General features: G+C 48.9%; 1 protein-coding gene across 2 annotated transcripts; it reads left to right on the forward strand.

Moving 5' to 3' along the window:
• Positions 1-14,319: 14,319 nt before the first annotated feature.
• Positions 14,320-18,753, forward strand: LOC125551291 (probable receptor-like protein kinase At5g18500). Of its 2 annotated transcripts, none has more exons than XM_048714469.1 (8): positions 14,320-14,529; positions 15,504-16,180; positions 16,312-16,416; positions 16,551-16,673; positions 17,148-17,318; positions 17,459-17,588; positions 17,741-17,950; positions 18,241-18,753. In XM_048714469.1, exons 2-8 carry the CDS (start codon positions 15,522-15,524, stop codon positions 18,382-18,384), a joined length of 1,542 nt encoding a protein of 513 aa, XP_048570426.1. In that variant the 5' UTR covers positions 14,320-14,529; positions 15,504-15,521; the 3' UTR covers positions 18,385-18,753. The 2 variants fall into 2 exon arrangements, with proteins under 2 accessions (XP_048570426.1, XP_048570427.1); XM_048714470.1 differs by lacking the exon at positions 14,320-14,529 and adding an exon at positions 14,560-14,802.
• Positions 18,754-19,311: the final 558 nt, after the last annotated feature.

Raw genomic sequence — 19,311 nt, forward strand, 5'->3', positions numbered from 1 at the left:
GTGAGACCGATTTAGTTCAAAATGTGAATGTTAGGAATCTCGATGGGGCCAATTGGAACAACTCGGTGGGACTAATGTGCTAGGGTTTAGGGCAAACATCATCTCGGTGGTGCCATTGCATCAACTCGGTGAGACCAAAGTGAAGCAATAGGGCAACAGAGAGTTAGTCAAGCCATCTCGGTGAGACTGATCACTATTTCGGTGAGACCAAAAAAATTGCAACAGGCAACAGAGAATTGACAAGGCCATCTCAGTGAGACCGAGATCCGTATCTGTGTGACCGAACTGTTAGGGTTTCTGGCAGTGGTTATGTCATATGAACTCGGTGGCACCGGATAGAGTGAATCGGTTGGGCCGAGTTGGAGTTTAGAGTTTTGACGTATTTGGAATGAGAAACTCTTGAGGGTTTTGGAGCAATATCAGTAAGCATTTGAGCAAGCAAGCCATTAAGCAACACCTCATCCCCTTTTAACAATATTGTCTTTCCTATGGACTCAATGTGATCTTGGATCACTAAAATAGAAATGAAGAGTCTTGAGCTTTTGCCAATATGTGTCCTTGGCATTTTGAGGGGTCCACATCTCTAGTCCATGCCATGCCATTCATTGAACTTTCTGAATATTAAACTTGAATGGATATTAGTTCAATGAGCTATATGTTGTTATGAATTACCAAAACCACCCGGGGATTAGTTGCACTTTCAATCTTGGCCCCCACATCATTCTCGTCGAGGTCCTCTAGGTGCACTCGAGTGGGGCCACTCGACCCCTCATACAACCACATGGGTGGGCCCTTTCCTGTAGCGGTTGGATCTGCCGAGTGAGGAAGGTGTCCAGCAGATCCATTCTGTTCACGCCGGTTTTCACAACCCCAATGAAGGCGTTGGCCAAGATGCCGACCTTGTCTTCTCCTCCTTCATCATAGAAAGGGACTCGGGAGCCCTCACCCTCTCCGTCGAGTACGGCGGGAGGCCCGATTGGCCGCTGGCCCTAGGGACGTCTGCAGTAGAACCAAGTCCCGTGCCACCCCTTGACGGAGTTGGGGAAGCTCATCTTCGGGAAGGCACTCCCACCCCTGAGCTGGATCCCCAGATCTCCACCACAATTTGGTGACATTGATCTTGGTGCCAGTCGGCTAATCCTTCTTGACAGTCATCGACCAACAAGTGAAGATGTGCTTGAAAAGGCCCCAATGGGGATGGCAACCGAGGAAATTCTTGCAGAGGGAGATGAAAGCGGAAAAGTAGATGACAGAGTTTGGGGGAAGATGGTGGAGTTGCGCACCAAAATAATCGAGGAATGCTCGGAAGGAAGGATGGGGAGGCATCGAGAAACCTCTCTCGATGTGGGTGACCAGAAGGACGCGCTCTTCCTCATATAGCGCCAGCTCGATCTTCCCATCTTCGGATGATGCCACCCGTCTTGCGGAATGAGCCCCTCCATAGCGAGGTCTTCCAGCCGCTTGGCTGAGACGTGCAAGGGGATCCAATCCCCCGACGCAGCCCTAGACGTCGTACTGAAGCCCGAGGAGGTGGCCTTCCCAGCCTTCTTCGCCTTCTCTGCCTTGGACATGGAGTCTTTCGCCATGGCTTCAGTCGCCCTGCGTGCTCGAGTGGAGAGGAGAAGCAGAGGGGTCGAGGGGAGAGAGAAGGGCATCTACAGGTCTAACCTCGGCTCCTCAATCTTTTTATGTCTCTGACAAAATCACGCGCCAGGATCTTACGCCACTGATCTCTGGATCAACGACGCCCACAATGGGGTGCCGCATAGAGGAGTTGCGGCTCGTGGTGGATTTCATGGGCGAAAATCGAGGCGGCGTGCCCCCACTTTCCCCACTAGTCCACGTCGTTACCACTTCCGCACACACACACACACACAAATCCAAATCCCGAGATTTCTGGGGAAAATCGATCCGATTGATTGCCCGCAGTCCCTTTCCTAAGGGACGTCCGTCAGTCCTACTGACCACCCTCCCCGGGGATCCATGCACTCAGCCACGTTAAACACCCGACTGAAGTTCTCTTCAGGATCGCGATGAGACAAGCTTGACGCCCCTCCGCGGGTTGACTTGGCCCTTTCATTAGGCCCCAAGGCGCACGACTCGTAAATCTGGACTCGTAGACGGACCGCGCTGACGTTTCCCTAGGATAAGGAGTGGAGTCTCTCCGGAGAATCAGACCACGTGTCGGCGTCACCCCTCGGGTTATGATGGCATGCCCTTACTCGGGCCTCAAGTCTATCTCCTCCAAGAGACAAATGAATGCCACCAGGTTTTTCTCGGTGATCAACGGCATCCGGTCAACCAGGAAAACTTATAGTCCAACATCTGTTGTGGTTTCGTCTAAAGAACAACGAACCACAATTTGGAAACATATTCCGAGTGTCCCTTAAGCACTCGGACCTAAACGAAAGATCGGTCCGTTTGTTCTATGAAACCTCAACCGATTCAGGGGCTAATGATGAGGTCACCTACTATAGGTAGGGTCAAGGACCTGTCATACGGGGTCCTCCCAGGGGCCCACGCCATCATTGGTTCAGGACCACATTCTCATTCGGATGAATATACCAGGAGGTCTACTCGGACACCTCGACCTCACTCGGCGACCACTCTTCAGTCGACACGATGGCCACCACTCAAACTACGGAGGTGGAGTGACGACGTGGGAGCTGAGCGGTTGAGGAATCCTAAGTCATCCTTAAAGTAGAGTCATAGCTACCGTTACTTGTAATGTAGTTATGACGCTTTATACCTGTAACTGCCGTTGTAATGAGCATTAAGTGCCCCGGTGACATGAGGACGTTGGAGCTGCGGCGCACTCCTCCTCCTTAGCTGGGGTTAAGCAATCTCTGTAACCATACCCCTCAAGAAAAACCAAGTATCGGGGCACGAGACGTAGGGCTATTACCTCCGCCGAGAGGGGCCTGAACTCGCTAAACACCGAGTGTTACACTTGCACCGTAGCTTATGCCCCTCTTTCGTACCCCTAGTGTCAGGATCGTAACCCCCGACACACGGCCGTTTGGGACAAAAAACGGCTCCGCGTTGGCCACCGTTAACGGTGGCTACACGGGTGCTGCCAACCGTGGCCTTACACGATATGTATATGAATTTCAATAATGTCTGGCACAAATCTCGAAGCTCACCTGGACGGCCCAGATACCAGGATCACCTAGACCCGGGAGCCAAAACGCCCCTCCCAGTGGAGCTCTCTTATAAAATTGGCTAAGAGATGTAGCCGGTAGATCATTTGAAAAAGCTCCACGCAAACCATAACTTTTGCCCATGCTAATAGAAAACAGTAACCTTGGCTCGAGGTAAGGCGCGTACTAAAAGGAAAAATATTTTTATTTTGCGCCTTTTCAGTTTTGGTTTAACCGAATTAATTCGGTTTTAACAAAAAAGACCGAAATGAATTTTGTTCACTATCTTGCAAACTGAAAACATAACCTGAAAAAACCAAAATTTTAGTTTCGTTTTGGGTTTTTTATTCTGTTTTTGGTTCGTGGTTTGGTTTTGCACACCCTGAAGTGCGTGGAAGAGAGGGGAAATTATGTGGCTGACGTGCATATGCACTCTTACTGCCCCGCTGGTAAGATAGTCGAAAAATAGGAGATACAAGTCCATACAAAAACACTTGCTTCACATTGTATTTTAGACTCGTTTCTCATTAGGTATGCACAAATTATTTTGGTACCCGTATGCACATGTCGAAATTGCATTAAATAACATTTTAAGTTGAACAAACTTGAGATGCGTCACATTGTCATGGTCATGAAATCAAAGGTGTTGCTGTCGTGAGATATGCAACGTCATCTACTAAATGAATGGAGATAATTACGTGTCTCGTATAACTATTTGGTCCCTCGCTTAATCAGTAGTTGGTACTTTGTCGTCATCACAGTCCATAGCTGCACATCACCACACAATCACACATGAGTGTGTTTCCACTTTCCACACGTCACGTAGGTTGAAAATATTTGTCCAACACGTATAAGCGTTACGTGATATGTAGTCCCAGTCCTCGTATACAAATTCAAGTTAATGCCTCTAAATATTTCCTTATGGCATCTTCAAGGCCTATATGTAAACCTCCCAGGGGGACTGAGATTTTAGATTCCTCCCTCCCGGCCCCCGCGTCGCCCGCTCGGGCGACTCGGGCGGTGACTAGGGTTCCGAGCGCCGTCACCTACATCTCCTCTACCCCTCCTCGCCGCTACCTGAGGAAGGCGCCGGGCAAGCCCGTGCGGCCACCAGTGACGGTGGCGGCGAGGCCTTCGTCGTCCCTTTCGCGGAGATTCGGATCCACGGGGCGGCGGCCTCTGCTGGTGCGGCGCCGCCGTTCGCGCCCTGGACGGTGTGCGCGGGGACTCTGCCCGGCGTCCTCGACCGCTCGGGTGGTGGGGCGTCGGCGCTTGGCGGCGGCAGTTCGGGGGCCTTCGTCCTCGCCAGATCTGGAGGCCTGCTGCTCCCTCGTTCCCGCTCCTTCCCCTTTGCGCTTGATGCCGGCGGTTGCTGCTGGATCCGGTGCTTCTGGGGATGGTGGTGCAGATTGGGACCAGGGGAAACCCTAGGCCGGCTGGTTCGGCTCGACAGTGGCGTCGGCTTCGGGCGACGCATCCTTCCTGAAGGCAGTGTCGTGGTCCCTATTCTGCCACCTCCGGTCCTCTCCCGGGTGAAAACCCAAAATCCGGCCTGGATTGGGCAGCGGTGGCGCCATGGGCGTCATCCCTTCCTTGGAGGCGTTGCCTGGGGAGCTAGGATTCGGGTGTGGGTTGATGAAGGTGGGGGCTTTGGCCGTCCGCTGGTTCTCTGCAGCTGCTTGCGGCGGCTTTCCTGCTGTGCAGAGTGCCCCTTGTATCTTTAGGGCATTTCCTGTTTTTGGTGTTCGCGTCGGAGGAGCGGCGTGGCATCTGGCACGTCGACAACGGCGAGTCTCAGCGGCATGGAGCAGTGGGGGTCTCGCCGGTGGGTGTGTGATGATGGACGAGCGCAGGATGGTGGCGCTGTCTGGCGTTGTGGTGGCGTCGATGGCAGAGAGACCTGGCACGGTTCATGCAACAATACATATCTGAAGATGGATTGATGGCACGTGGCTGCGGCGGCCTCATACCCGGAAGGCATCCTGGTTGAGGAGTGCGCCGGACTGGTAGGTGACCCATACCCGGCAGGCGTCCTGGTTGGGACCTCAGGTCTTAGATATTTAGGTTTGGCTGCGATGTCTGTTTGGTATTAGGCCCAGACTATCTGCGCCCCTTCATCAATTGGATAGGTGTAGAGACAGTTGTTGCTTAGACGGTGGCTTTAGACTTGCTGTTGTATGGCTTTGTAAGGTCTTGTGAGAATAATAATAAAGTGGCCGTATGCATCGCCAAGATGCAGAGGCCGGGGGTTATCCTCCTTTTCTAAAAAAAATATATGTAAACCTCCCGCAACCGTCTAGACCGTGGTGTCCGCGAAAGCCATTCAACGTCGATCTATATCGATCCGCGAGGCGGTTCGGACGCGATTTCTTCCGCAAATTGAAGACAAAAGTGTGAAAAGTTTGCGGAAGTCCGGACACCTGAAACGTATGACTCCGACACCCTCGGCCCACCCAATCCCCCCTCCTGGTCCTATTTTCTTCCACTCCGCCCCTTCTCCCCCTTGCTGTGCATCCGCACCCTCCACCTCCGCCGCCATTGCTGTTCGTCTCCGGCCGCCATAGAGGCATTGTTGGACGTCCGCATCTAGTACCGACTCTCCCACTCGCCGTTCTGATGGAGCTTTCAGTCCTGGAGCCATTTGTACCCAGGTACACTCCGCCCCCTGTCGATGACCTCCATGGCGGACACCACACCCGAGAGGTGTTCGGTCAAATGGCATTGAGCTTATTTTCAAATGTTATGTCGTTTTTTAGAGTACGAAGGATGGTGAGCTACTCGACCAAGGAGGATGGGTTGTTGTGTCATCCATAGCTGGCCGTATCCGCAGATTTCATAGGCAGGACCAGAGGGCCGCTCTACTGGGAGCAAGTGCATGAAAAGTTTCACGCAGGAAAGCACATTCCGCCCTACGACATGTACATCATTCAACGACGCAACGTGAGGTTGTTGTCGTATTGCTGGCGCGCTATCCAGGTCAGCGTCATCAAGTTTTGCAACTTGGTTAGTCAGCTCGAGGCAAGGTGACCATTGCACGCGGACATGGAGGAGATGGTAAATTTTACTTCCTTTTGGCCAACTTGTTGATTGATTCATTCGCTCAATGTTGGTCTACACATTATATGTAGCCCATACGCGTCGCCATGGTGTATCACGGGTCAGAGGAATGGCCATTTCTATGCACACACTGCTGGATGAAGTTGAAGGGGAAGTATGTGTGCGAGAACATGATCAGTTCATGAAGAACTTGTTGGACATCCGGAATCTAGTCGAATTTGAGACCTTGTTGAACTAAACTTAATTTGAATGCTATGTGTGGATAATTTGTGTTATTTTCTATCCGAACTTTGATAAATACCGAGCGTTTGCATGAATCTCTCTGCTTTATTAAAATGCGGTTTGAAATATATGCAGCTAGCGTTGGATGGTTGCCTCCCGCATCCGTGTCCGCGGACAAATGCGAGAAGACTTTTGTGGCTTGCCGTGGGAGATGCCCTTAGAAACCAAAATATATCCAAGGGCATGGTTCATGGGATATTGTCCCCTATTTTATTACTCACCTCCCTGTAAATGACATGACCATCATTAGAGGAATGTAGTATGTAAAAAGAGCAAAATACGGCATTGACAAGGGAAAGCCTCCCTCGTTCAGCTTATGGGCATTTGGTAGATGAATTTTTTTTAAGGACCAGCGAAGCTGGTGTTTCATTGATAACGAGCAGGGAGCAGATGACAAAGTGGCAAGGTGGCGATCCGTAGATCAAGGAAATAAGAAGAAGAAGGTAAAAATGGTGCCTGCGGCACCAAGACCGCTAGCCTATTCTCCTGGCTGGTCCCCAAAGGGGCTCTGGATGAACTTCGCGCCGCCCTGCTGCCATAGGTTTAGACCTCTTCTGATCGTAAGGAGAACATCATTTACGTTTGCCGTCTTTGCTCTAAAAATGCAATTGTTTCTTTCCCGCCAGATCTCCCACATTGCGAGGGCCTTGATTCCTTTTCTGAAATTTGGTGGCGTGGCCTCGACCATAGCTTGCACTTTGTCCAGGGAGCTGCTCCTGCCGATCCAAGTTTCTTGGCGCATGGCATGACAAAGCTGCCAGGTTGAGATTGCCTCCCAGGTTTGAGCCGCAACGTGGCATTGCCAAAACAGATGCATGGAGCTTTCCAGGTTTCGCAGGCACAACTGACAGAAATAATTGTTGGGCCAGCCTCTTCTTTGTAGACGATCGTTGCACCAGAGACGGTCCTGGTGAAGCAGCCAGGCAAAAATCTTCAGCTTTGAGGGTGCCCAAGTGTCCCCGATGATCGTGCGGAGGGGAGATTGAACACAGCCCTGGAACTGAGCTGCGTACGCCGATCGCGTGGAATACTGTCCGGAGGCTGTGATTTTCCATGTAATGTTGTCCTGGCTGACCTCCTGGAGGTTTAAACCGCGCTGTTGGATGCGCTTGTGCAGGTTTAGCACGTCCCGAGCGATTGGGTTGGCGTTGCCGTGAGCTAGGTCGGCGATCCAGCGATCATGTAGCAGCACGTTAGCAACAGACATGTTCTTCCGCTTGGAGAGCTTGAAAAGGTTGGGGTAGAGGATCTTCAGAGGTGATGCGTCGATCCATGCCGAATGCCAAAAACTGGCCATCCGGCCATTTCCAATATCCACCTTGGTGGCCGCGCAGAAGAGGGCCCTGTCGGAGGCGTCGCAGGGCGGCTCCGTCCCCGCCCACGGTCGCTCCGGGCTTTTCCAGGCGTGCCAAAGCCATCGAAGTCTTAGGGTGCGACTGAATTTAGTCAGGTCGAGGATGCCCAGCCCTCCGTGCTCAATCGGCATGCAGACCCGCCCCCAGCTAACCTTGCAGCTGCCGTCATAGAGCTCCATGTCCTGGCCCCAGAGGAAGCGGCGTATACACTTGTCGATTTCCTTGAGGAGCTTGGCAGGGAAGCGCAGTGCCGTGAGGGCGAACGTTGGCATGGCAGTAAGAACACATCTGACAAGAACTCTACGTCCGGTGATGGATAACAATTTCCCCTTCCAGCCCGCAAGCCTAGCCCTAATACGGTCGAGGATGAATTGGAGATGGACGAGATGGAGGCGGCCGATTGTGAGGGGAAGACCTAGATATCTAATTGGGAACTGCGTAACCGGCCCTCCGAAAGACTGAAGAACTGCGTTGAGGTCGACGTTGTTGCAGCAAATCGGAGTCGCCGTGGATTTTGCGTTGTTGATCTTCAGGCCAGAGGCGTCGCCAAAACTACTGAGTATGTTCATGATCTGATCAATCTCCTCCTTGATTGGGTTGGCAAAGATGACGGTGTCGTCTGCATAAAGGCTGACTCTGAACTTAACTTCCCTTCGCTGCATCGGCGATATGAGTAGCTCTTCTTCTGCCGCTTTGAGCAAGCGATGGATGGGATCTATAGCTAGAATAAAGAGAAGCGGCGACAGAGGGTCGCCCTGACGGAGGCCACGTCGATGCAGGATGGATGAGCCGGGGATGCCGTTGAGGAGGAAGGCGGAGGATGAAGTGGCCAGCAGCAGGGTGATCCAATCCCGCCATCTAGCGCCGAAGCCCAAGGTTGTCATGAGCTTGAGCATATACTCCCATGAGACGTTATCGAAGGCCCTTGAGATGTCAAGTTTGAGGAGAACGGCCGGCGTTTTCCGGCGATGCAGAGCTCTGACGCAGTTTTGCACGTATACAAAACTGTCATGAAGGCATCTGGACTTAATGAACGCAGTCTGGGCAGGCGATATGATATTCTGGACAATTGGAGCCAGCCTGATCGACAGAACTTTGGATACTAGCTTTGCGATGGAGTGAATCAGGCTAATCGGGCGGTAGTCTTCAAGGCCGATCGCTCCGTCTTTTTTTGGGATCAGTGCCACGATCGCTGAGTTTAACAGCCCGAAGTTGTTGCCAGCCAGATTGTAGAACTGGTTGAAAGCTCGCATCACGTCATCTTTGATGATCCCCCAGCACGATCTGAAAAACAGCCCGCTGAAACCGTCCGGCCCCGATGACTTCTCTGGTGGCATGGCCTGGATCGCCGTCCACACCTCTTGCTCTGTGAATGGGTTATCGAGCCCCCCTCCCTGAATCTACGGCATGTTGATCTGACTCCAGTTGATCGTGGATGTACGGTGGCCTGCTGTCCCTAGGATTGCATCAAAATGGCTGTGGATGGCCGCTTCTTTGTCGCTGTGAGCCATGGCAATAGACTCGTTGGTGGAGAGCGCATGGATAAAATTTTTCCTTCTGTGTGAGCAAATCTTGGCCATGAAGAATTTTGTTGGAGCATCGCCGGAGTGCAGCCATGTAAGCCTAGAAGCTTGTCTCTTTCTGCACCGCTCGATCGCTGCCAGACCCAGAAGCCTGAGCTTCAGTCCCTTCCGCAGCTCTCGTTCTGCCGGCGACAGCTGGCGCCTCTCTTGAGCTACATCAAGGCGCAAGATGACCTCACAAGCTATGTGGAACTGCAGCTTTGCGTCGTCGAAGAGGCTCTGGCTCCAAATGCGAAGATCCCTGGCCGTGCGAGCTAGCTTGATGTGGAGGCGCGCAAACGCATAGTTTGGCGCCACTGGCCACGCCCAGGCCATGGTCACCGTGTCCATGAAGCGCGGGAAACGGGGCCAGAAGGATTCAAACTTGAAGCACCATCGCTGTTTGGGTCCCACCGCATCAGAAAGCAGTAGTGGGCAGTGGTTGGAGCATGCCGTAGATGCAGCCAGCAGCATTGCGCGGGGGAACAGGGCTTCCCATGGCGCGTTGCAGAAGAACTTCTCGATGCCCACCATTGTTGGGTTGTCACGCTCATTGCTCCAGGTGAACTTGCGGTTGCCGCATTTTATTTGGCGTAGCCCGGCTATATCCATGGCGGCCCTAAAACGATCCATGAGCCTTCTATTTAGGTTTAGGTTGTTTTTCTCCCTAGCCTCGTAAATTTGGTTGAAGTCTCCGTTTATAATCCATGGCTCGGAGCATGGCGGGGCGGAGTTTGAGATTTCTGCTAGAAAAGCTTCTTTGCCTGCATCATCCGTCGGCCCGTAGACAGAGGTTAACTAGAACTGATATTGGTGCCTAGCTAGGCTAACTTTTACAGTGATCGCGAACTGGCCTACATCGTGAGTGACTACGTCGACTAAGTCCTGATTCCAAAGGATGGCTATGCCTCCTCGAGTGCCCATGGCTGACAGTACCGCACAACCTCGCAAGGATTGGCCAACGATGTCGCGCATAAGGGCCAGCGTCCACACATCGATCTTGGTCTCCTACAAACACAAGATGGCGGCGCGGTGCGCGACAACAACCTCGCGGACCGCTTCTCGCTTCGCCGGCGAGTTCAAACCACGAACGTTCCAACTCATGATCGGGGGCAAGGTGGGTTCGTCAATCATCAGGACACTGGAGATCTCTCCGGCGACTACACTTACTAATAAAAGAACACAGGTACACTTGCGAGCGGTCCGGGGAGCGCCATCGCCCACCAATAGGCCCCAAGTTGCGACGGCGTCAGCCCAACCTCACACTACAACGCTGACAGAGGGGAAGTAAACCTAACTCAGGCTAGCCGAACGCTGGCCGCCACCGGAGACTACAGCTACTACTACAACAAGGAAGGATCTCTAACATGACTACACCATGGCCTTCTCGGCGATTCCTTCAGGCCCGTTGAGACCTGCAGCGATGCGCAGGGCCTCCGTGCCCATCCTGGTAAGCTTGGCGATGACGGCGATGTCCTCCTCGGAGAGGGGCTCGTCGAACCTGCGCACGAGCGCCTCCGCCGCCTTCTTCGTCATCTTCTCCTTTGGTCCGAGAACGCCAAGGCCCTGTACCAGGCGGAGCGTGCCGCGCTGAGCAACCGGCACCTTGCAGTTTAGGGCTGCCTAGCACGCGCTCTGGCGCGATGGCGGAACGGACGTGGCACGTGTCTTGGGAGGAGCGGAACTTCGCTTGGGCTTGGGCAGGCCAAGCAAGGGGGTTGGCTTGTCGCAGAAGAGGCGCCGTGGTGCAGCAGAGGACTCGGCGATCTCTAGGAGCTGAACTTGCTGTGTGAGTGTGAACAAAATAGGGTCGCAAATCGGTTGGTTTTTTATAGTCGTATTAGGAGAATGCTACTGATGTATGACTACATAGTGGACCGCCGTGTATAGAGGATCTTCTGCCTCTCATTTTTAACCCTATTATCAAGGAATAAAATTCTTTCACCTCGTAAAAAAATAGAACTTGCTATAGGGTGTATATGCACAAGTTAGCTAACATATAAATGTACCTTAGCACGAATTTACTCTTTTTGCCAAAATTTCCGTTCTTCCTCATATACGAGTAACATTTTTTTGTTCAACTAAAAAGAAGTAATTATTTTTGTAACTATCACCTAACTTGTGTTTGCTTGTGTGTGACATCAACCTTACTTTCTAACATGTCTCAAGGGCACATGTCGTTAGGGTTTCCTCTACCCCCCATCGGTTACCGCTAGGAGGGTTGTGTTTTTGGGTGTGTGTTTTAAATTTGCTTAGGGTTTGTGTCCTACTTAGGAAGGCGAGATGATGACGGCTTTCTGAAGATAGAATAAGGTTCTTTTTACCTTGCCTTCATCTCGATGATGCGTCTAGCATCGTCGGAGGGCGTTTGAAGGTATGTTTTCTATGGATCTCGTGGGATTTGGTCGATGTTTGTCTTCGCTGGATCAGGTTGGATCGATATTCATTCGTCTATGTTCGTGCGTCTACATGTTGGATTCTTTCAATGTGCGCTTCTCATCATCAACGACGGTTGCTGTTCTGATGCACTGATCATGTGGGGTCTTACCACGACGACTTCCTGACTGTCTACTAGAATAATGTTTGTCCGGCTCCGGTGGCTTCGGCGAGTAAAGGGCGATAACATCGACGCGCTCCAGTGTTCGTAGTTGTGGCTACGTGGTCTACGAACTTGAATGTAATTTATGTTACTTATGACGCTTCTTCATACTGCCTTGGCGGTTGATGAGTAGAAAAGTTTTCTGAAGTTTATTTATTTTCTAGTCTGATGTGATGAATAATCACATTCAGTTAATTAAGCAGTACTACCTGTTATTGTTTACTAGCCCCTCTTGTATTCTGGGTAATATTGTGACCATGATTTTAACTAATAAATAAAAGTTATATGTAACAAAAAAATATCATTGAAGTTTATATTTAAATATGAATACAATAATATATATTTTTATGACATGAATTAATATTTTGCTAATGTAGTAAACTTTGACTTAAAAAGACCAGTGATGATTCTACGTACAAGTTGTGGGGTCAACTGACCCGCAACTTTTGATAGAAACAACCTAAAATTTCTGTACACTCATTGTACACTAGGAAGAAAATAATCCTAAAATTTGTGGGGTCAACTGACCGGCAACATTTGATAGAAACAACCTAAAATTACTGTACACTTGTTGTACACTAGGAAGAAAATAATCCTAAAATTAACAGTAATCTTCTAGATTTTTCCGGCTGGCTTCATTATTGATGAGAACTAATAAACTTAGAGGGAGGTAGGAATTTCAACGAAAAACTTAGAAGGAGGTAGCAATAAACATGATAAAAGCTGAATGGAAAGACAACCGGTAGTAAAATCTTAGAGCATTTACGGTCGGGCACCTCAAACCCGCTTCAAACGCCTAGACAGACGGCCGATTCAGTGACCGGTCACAGAAAATCAACTCAGTCGGGCGCCTCAAACCCCCACTCAAACGTTTGAGCTGTCGACACCCATCATATCCAGCCCAAATATGGGATGGATATGGGGAGGCTCGGGCGCGTCCGCCACGTCGGACCCGGCACACGTTGGCCCATCTGACCACACATATATTCATCCCCGTCCACTCTCCAGGCCAAGTCCTAGCCACTTCACTCCCCTCCTCCACCCAAGGTCCCTTCCGGCGATCTCCGGCCTTCTCGGGCATGGCAGGCGCGGGAGGAGGCGGTAGCCCTCACGGCGGTGGACGTCAGCGAGGCGGAGTCGCATTCTCCGATTGCCCGTATAGTGCACCAATTCGGGCACCGCCACCACGTTGTGATGGATATCGCCGGCTCGTCCCAGGACGGATCCATCGTCAATTTGATGTCCACCGGCACTGTCAGGGTTCCATCTCCTACTCTACCTCGCCGGTGACCGGATCAATACTCCGGGGGGCACAGGCGGCGTCTAAATTTCGTGTTTTGACCCCTTTTCGAAACTTGACCGAGATTTGCCCCTGCCTTGCAAAAGTTTCGAGATCTGACCCTTTTCTTACCGCCAGGGTCCATCGCGGTAGGGTATAACACCTTACTAGAATTTTTTCCTAAGCAAGGAACACAGTGCATGGTCGCACCTACCGCCGGGCATCTTGGAGGTAGGGGTGTACATGCTATCGACGGCCCGTTTGGCGGTATGGGTGTTTCCTACCGCCAAGGTCCCCGACGAAAGGCTGTTACACTCTACCGCTATGGACCCTGGCGGTAGCAAAAGGGTCAGATCCCGAAATTTTTACAAACTGAGGTTAGATCTCGATTAACTTTCAGAAAAAGGTCAAAACATGAAATTTTGCCGCGGCCGGCCGCCGAATATAGGCACAACGGAGCCGAATGAACTCTGCTTAAAGACAGGTTTACATTGCATGTAATAGTATGGATTTAAGGTTTTCAATTTAAGACATCCGGTTGTATAATGGATTATTTAAAGCATGAGTTGTCACTATCCACGAACCTTTAAGGAATCGGATTTGTCAAGTCCGGCTATAGATGCTCTTACGCAGCCTCCCTCACCACCCCTCCCTGGCCCACATCCGGTACCACTGCCACCACCTAGCGCATGCTGCCGCACATTACCTTGGCCTTAGGTCATCGTGTCTTCTTTTTGAATAAAATAAACCTTAAATGCACCCATAAGTTACCGGGTTAGTCACAGAGATTATACTTTACAACTTCGCTGCTTACCATCTCGAGTCTCTTACTAACAAATTATTAATTTAATCCCCCCGCAAAAAGAAACAAATTATTAATTCCAGTTTATTGGTTGGAGAGCACTAGAGGGAGAGGTGTGAAGAAGGAAGGGTGGAGCGTGTGCGTGTGCTTTACTTTGCGTTCACCACTGACTTCGCTTGGCTGGGGTGCTTTCTTCCGCGTCACTCCCGTCCGCCCCGACCGACTGACGGACTGCTCCTCTCTCTCTCTCTCTCTCTCTCTCTCTCTCTCTCTCTCTCTCTCTCACCTTGCCTCGCCAGTCCACTACCAACCACGCTGACAACTCCCCTTCTCCTGCCGCCACCACCTTCCAATTCCATCTCCAAATCCCCTCCCTTCCTTCCCCATACATTCCCTCCCCACACTGCAATTGCTTCGTCCTCTTCCTCCTCCCGCTGCTGCGCTGGATCCCAGGTACCCTATCCATCCATCCAATCCCCCTTCATCCCCTCTTTCTCGGAGCGAATGCGAGCGTCTCGGCTAATAACTGGATCTCACTCATCCCCGAGCTCCTCTTTTCCCTGCTCCTCCCCGCTCCCCCTCCGCCATTACCCACAATGCTTCCGCTGATTCGGTTTCGCCGTCCAGATTTCAGGCTACAAACAGTTTTTATTTCATTCTTCTCTCCATCTTGCTCCTCAGATTTATAAGATTCATCAACTTTGGCATTTAGGATGCTAGCTTAAGGTAGTAATCTTGCGCCCCCTCTGTTCTAGCTTTGCTTAGCTTGCGTGCAGCTAGCTGCTTTGTCGGTTCCCTGAACCGTGCCCAATTTTCTGTTTCTGTGGAGAGATGCTACATCTATATGTGGTATCCATCCATAATCAAAGGGCGGGTAGGCCTGATGTTCAATTTCTACTTATTTCTCTGCTCTAGTGTGAAACGCATCAGGATGTCTCAAGAACTCGTGTCTTCGTACCTCTTTACTTGTTTAAGCCTGTAGCTCTTGGATTGGACATACTTAATTCTCAACAGCAAGTAAGCTCTAGGTATGGGAATGGTGGTTGGCACGTCAGTCCGCTTCACTTGATCTTGGCCACATGTCACTCTGTTGTTCTTTCTGCATAAGTAATACTGGTTTGAAGCTAGTACATTCGTGTGCAAACTTAATTTGCATTTGCCGACCCTCTAATTGCACGCGGAGCACGCCACCTTTGCCTGGTCTTCAGCTTGGTGGTTGCAATGTAGCTTTCTCATTAATTCCCAAATCAGCAAACAGTTCCACCATTTCTTTTATACGTATTAGGGTAGGTTTATTATCTCCGTGGGAACGCTGCAAACAGTTTGAGACAGATGATATTAAGTGTCCACAGACCAAGCAATCAAGTTAATATAGGCAAGTGTTTCTTTGCATCTGTCACTAACACCTTCTTATCCTTTGAACGCAGGTGCTTGATGATCACAAGATGTCATCAAATTCCACGCTCACAGAATCACTTCATGAGAAAACAATCGTCTTTGGGCTTAAACTTTGGGTTGTGATTGGGATCGCTGTTGGAGCATCCCTCCTGGGTATTCTTCTTATCCTTGTGATATGCCTAACCATCCAAACCTGGATCAGACGGTCACGAAAGGCATTCAAGGAGCTTCCCATGACCCAGATACCTTCTGCATTCAAGGACATCACAGAAGTCAGGGTGGCTGACCAATTTTCACCCAATGATTATGTTGTACATGATGGGCTTCTACTCGCCATTGAGAATGGGCCTGTTGAATCAACGGATAAAGATGCAGTTCAATCGGTGCAGGAGGACAATTCGAGGCATAGAGAAGAGAACAATCTTTCAGGTTCTTTAGTTCACACTGATGGCTGTGATGGAATTCAATCTGTTTCTGTCTGTGAACAGCCTTCCGTACATGCTACTGCCGATTCTGCGCCATTGGACGGCCTACCTGAGTTTTCTTACCTTGGTTGGGGCCATTGGTTCACTCTCAGAGATCTAGATGTTGCAACCGACCATTTTGCAAAGGACAACGTAATTGGTGAGGGTGGATATGGTGTTGTGTACCGTGGCAGATTATCAAATGGCACCCCAGTCGCTGTCAAGAAAATCCTTAACAATTTGTGAGTTTTCCTATAACGATATTTCGGTGACGAAATGGATGTCTATGGGTTTATTGTGTTGACTTTTTGGCTGGAAAGTTTATTGTGTCACCTCCTTTCTGCTTATACAAGAATTGCTTGACTTTGTGCAGAGGGCAGGCCGAGCGGGAATTCAGAGTGGAAGTTGAGGCAATTGGTAATGTTCGCCACAAGAATTTGGTCCGGCTTTTGGGATATTGTGTTGAGGGTACCCAGAGGTCAGAATATGTCATCATTTTTTTTTCTTCTTCCATTTTTTCTCTAAAGCATAGCCTGTTATGTTTCTATTGTTTTAGCATCAAATAAACAAGAAAGTCATAACATGAATTGCTTGATGTGTTTGCATAACCAGGATGCTTGTATACGAGTTTGTTAACAACGGGAATCTTGAAAGTTGGCTCCACGGAGAATTGTCCCAGTACAGCTCTCTCACTTGGTTAGCTCGCATGAAAGTTCTTCTGGGGACTGCAAAGGCGTGAGTAGCTCCTTCACTAAACTCATTCTTTTCTTAGGATCTCTGTACTTCCAAAATTCTGTTCATCACGCGATAGTGTGCAAGAGCTAACAAATGATCATTCTGATTGATGCACATCGGCACATGTTTCAGGCATAATGGCATCTGGGTTTAACTATCGTACCAAGTTATTAGCCGCTAGAAATTATAGTATATACTGTTGTGAACAGAAACAAGTTTGGATTTGGATCAGCCCTGAAATATGATTACAGTGAAGGTTGAGACTACACAAATTTTTAGCCAGTCCTTGTCGGTACTGTATCACAATGGCTTTAAGTAGTGCTTCTTTTTGTTGTTGCAAGTAACTAGTGCTCTTCTTTTTTTGAATAACATGGTGGTGTTCTGTTCAGTCATTCGATATTGTTCTTAATTTTACCTATAGCCTTGGGGCTCTTGGAAACATCAATTTGATACAGACTCCACATTTGCCTGCAGCCTTGCATACTTACATGAGGCACTTGAACCAAAGGTTGTGCATCGTGACATCAAGGCCAGCAATATCTTGATCGACGATGAGTTTAATGCCAAAATATCTGACTTTGGTTTGGCCAAGATGCTTGGTGCTGGTAAAAGTCATATTGCTACTCGAGTTATGGGTACCTTTGGGTAAGTTTTTCATGCCATGGTATATATGAGTCAGTTTCTGTTTTCATTTCCTCCAAAATTTATCCATTATAATTCGAGAGATAAGTTGTGGATGCTAACAATTAGTTTCACTCAATAACTATTATATTCTTGTTATGCAGCTATGTTGCGCCTGAGTATGCTAACAGCGGGCTTTTGAATGAGAAGAGTGATGTCTACAGCTTTGGGGTTCTTTTATTGGAAGTTATTACAGGTAGAGATCCAATTGACTATGATCGCCCCCCAAGTGAGGTAATACTTGCAAAATCTCTTCTGTTATGTTTGAGATCCCTAATTGTTGTCTTCATCTCTTCTTTTTACTCATTTTTCAATCTCTTCTGTTACCAGGCAACTCAGTGCCCTTCATCTCTTTCTAACACACTGCTGTTGCTATTTACCTGTAGGTAAACCTAGTCGATTGGCTTAAATTGATGGTCGCCAACAGACGGTCTGACGAAGTGGTGGATCCACACCTTGAGAGAAGACCATCGACAAAGGAACTCAAACGTGCCCTTTTGACAGCTCTGCGGTGTATCGATCTGAATGCTGAGAAGAGACCAAGGATGGATCAGGTCGTCCGGATGTTGGATTCTAGCGAAACCATACCTCAAGAGGTTTGATTCGCAAAAGAACACCATTCACATATGATTATTGGTTTACCTGGAAATCATGCATTTTCCTGCTATTTTCATTCATTGTATGATCAATTGGTCATTGCACAGTATATACTTGTGCTGGACTGATGTGCTGCCATTGATGCCATCTTATTTGGTTATCCTATATGCTTGCTCTACCGGCTCCATTTGGCTTAGAGAGGATTGTTTAGCTTGGTTTTGAATTTGATGCTTATTGCCTACATATGCACAATCACAAAAGTTGAACATGCAAGTGACTGGATTTGCAGGAACGAAGACCACGACAGAACCGGATCTCTGAGAATACTGAAACCGTGCCATTGAGGGGCAAGAACAGCATCGAGAAGAGTGATGCCCCTGAGCATGAGGAGAGGCCCCCTCGGCCAAAGAGTCGTCCATTTTCGTCCAAATGAGGTAAAGAAAGAAGGAAACCCTAAACATCTTCTGGAGATATAAAGATAGAGAGAGATACCAGCGCGCGGAAGAACATGGTGGAGAATTCTTCTGAATACGTAACAGATTGATCGATTTTTATTTTTCACCCCTCGGAGCGGGGATTTTTGCATTTGTTGATACATGGAATGGAATGTACAGTGGTGTGTATGACGGCTCAAGGATGTACAGAACTAGCTTGTAAAACGGTCTGAAAGGCTCTCAGCTGGTGTGGTTGCTGGTATGAGCTACAGACTTCTCTTATCTCTACTACTATCGTATTGTACACACCAAGAGTATAAATCAAAGAAAAAGAAAAAAAATGTTTCGTGGGTGGTTGTCACCTGTCAGTTTGTGTTTCTGGCGTCTGAATCTGAATTTTTCAGCCTAGAATAGAGTGATGTACTCCCTCCGGTCCTTTTTAGTCTGCATATAAGTTTTGTTTGAAGTCAAAGCATCTCTACTTTGACCGAATTTATAAAAAAAAGTATTAACATTTACGATGCCAAATCAATTTTGTTAGATTCATTACGAAATGTAGTTTCATGGGATATATATTTGGTATGGTAGATATTGATATTTTTTATATTTGGTCAAACTTTGACTTGATCCAAATCTAATATGCGGAGTAAAAAGGACCGGAGGGAGTATCAGGTAAAGGAAGAATTCTTGTCATGTGTGACTTTGATCATTGTTTGTGACCAATAAGGATAGCTATCCTTCTGGTGTTAAAATGATTCTGTGATTGTTTCAGAGATAAAATGATTACTACCTCCGTCTGGGTTACTAGTGACTTTCGTATTTTGTGCTAAACTTTGACCTTAGTTGGTCTATTAGTCCCTTTTATATTTTGTGCTAAACTTTAACTTTAGATTTGATTAACAAAATATAAGTTATATGCTACAAAA

This window comes from Triticum urartu, chromosome 4 (assembly GCF_003073215.2).
Source record: "Triticum urartu cultivar G1812 chromosome 4, Tu2.1, whole genome shotgun sequence".
Taxonomy (NCBI): domain Eukaryota; kingdom Viridiplantae; phylum Streptophyta; class Magnoliopsida; order Poales; family Poaceae; genus Triticum; species Triticum urartu.

Excerpts from the sequence above, each read along its gene's own strand:
- LOC125551291 (XM_048714469.1), top strand. The coding sequence starts at position 15,522 with ATGTCATCAAATTCCACGCTCACAGAATCACTTCATGAGAAAACAATC. Across the intron at positions 16,181-16,311 it reads AAGAAAATCCTTAACAATTT|AGGGCAGGCCGAGCGGGAAT; the intron begins GTGAGTTTTCCT and ends GACTTTGTGCAG. Across the intron at positions 17,319-17,458 it reads CGAGTTATGGGTACCTTTGG|CTATGTTGCGCCTGAGTATG; the intron begins GTAAGTTTTTCA and ends CTTGTTATGCAG.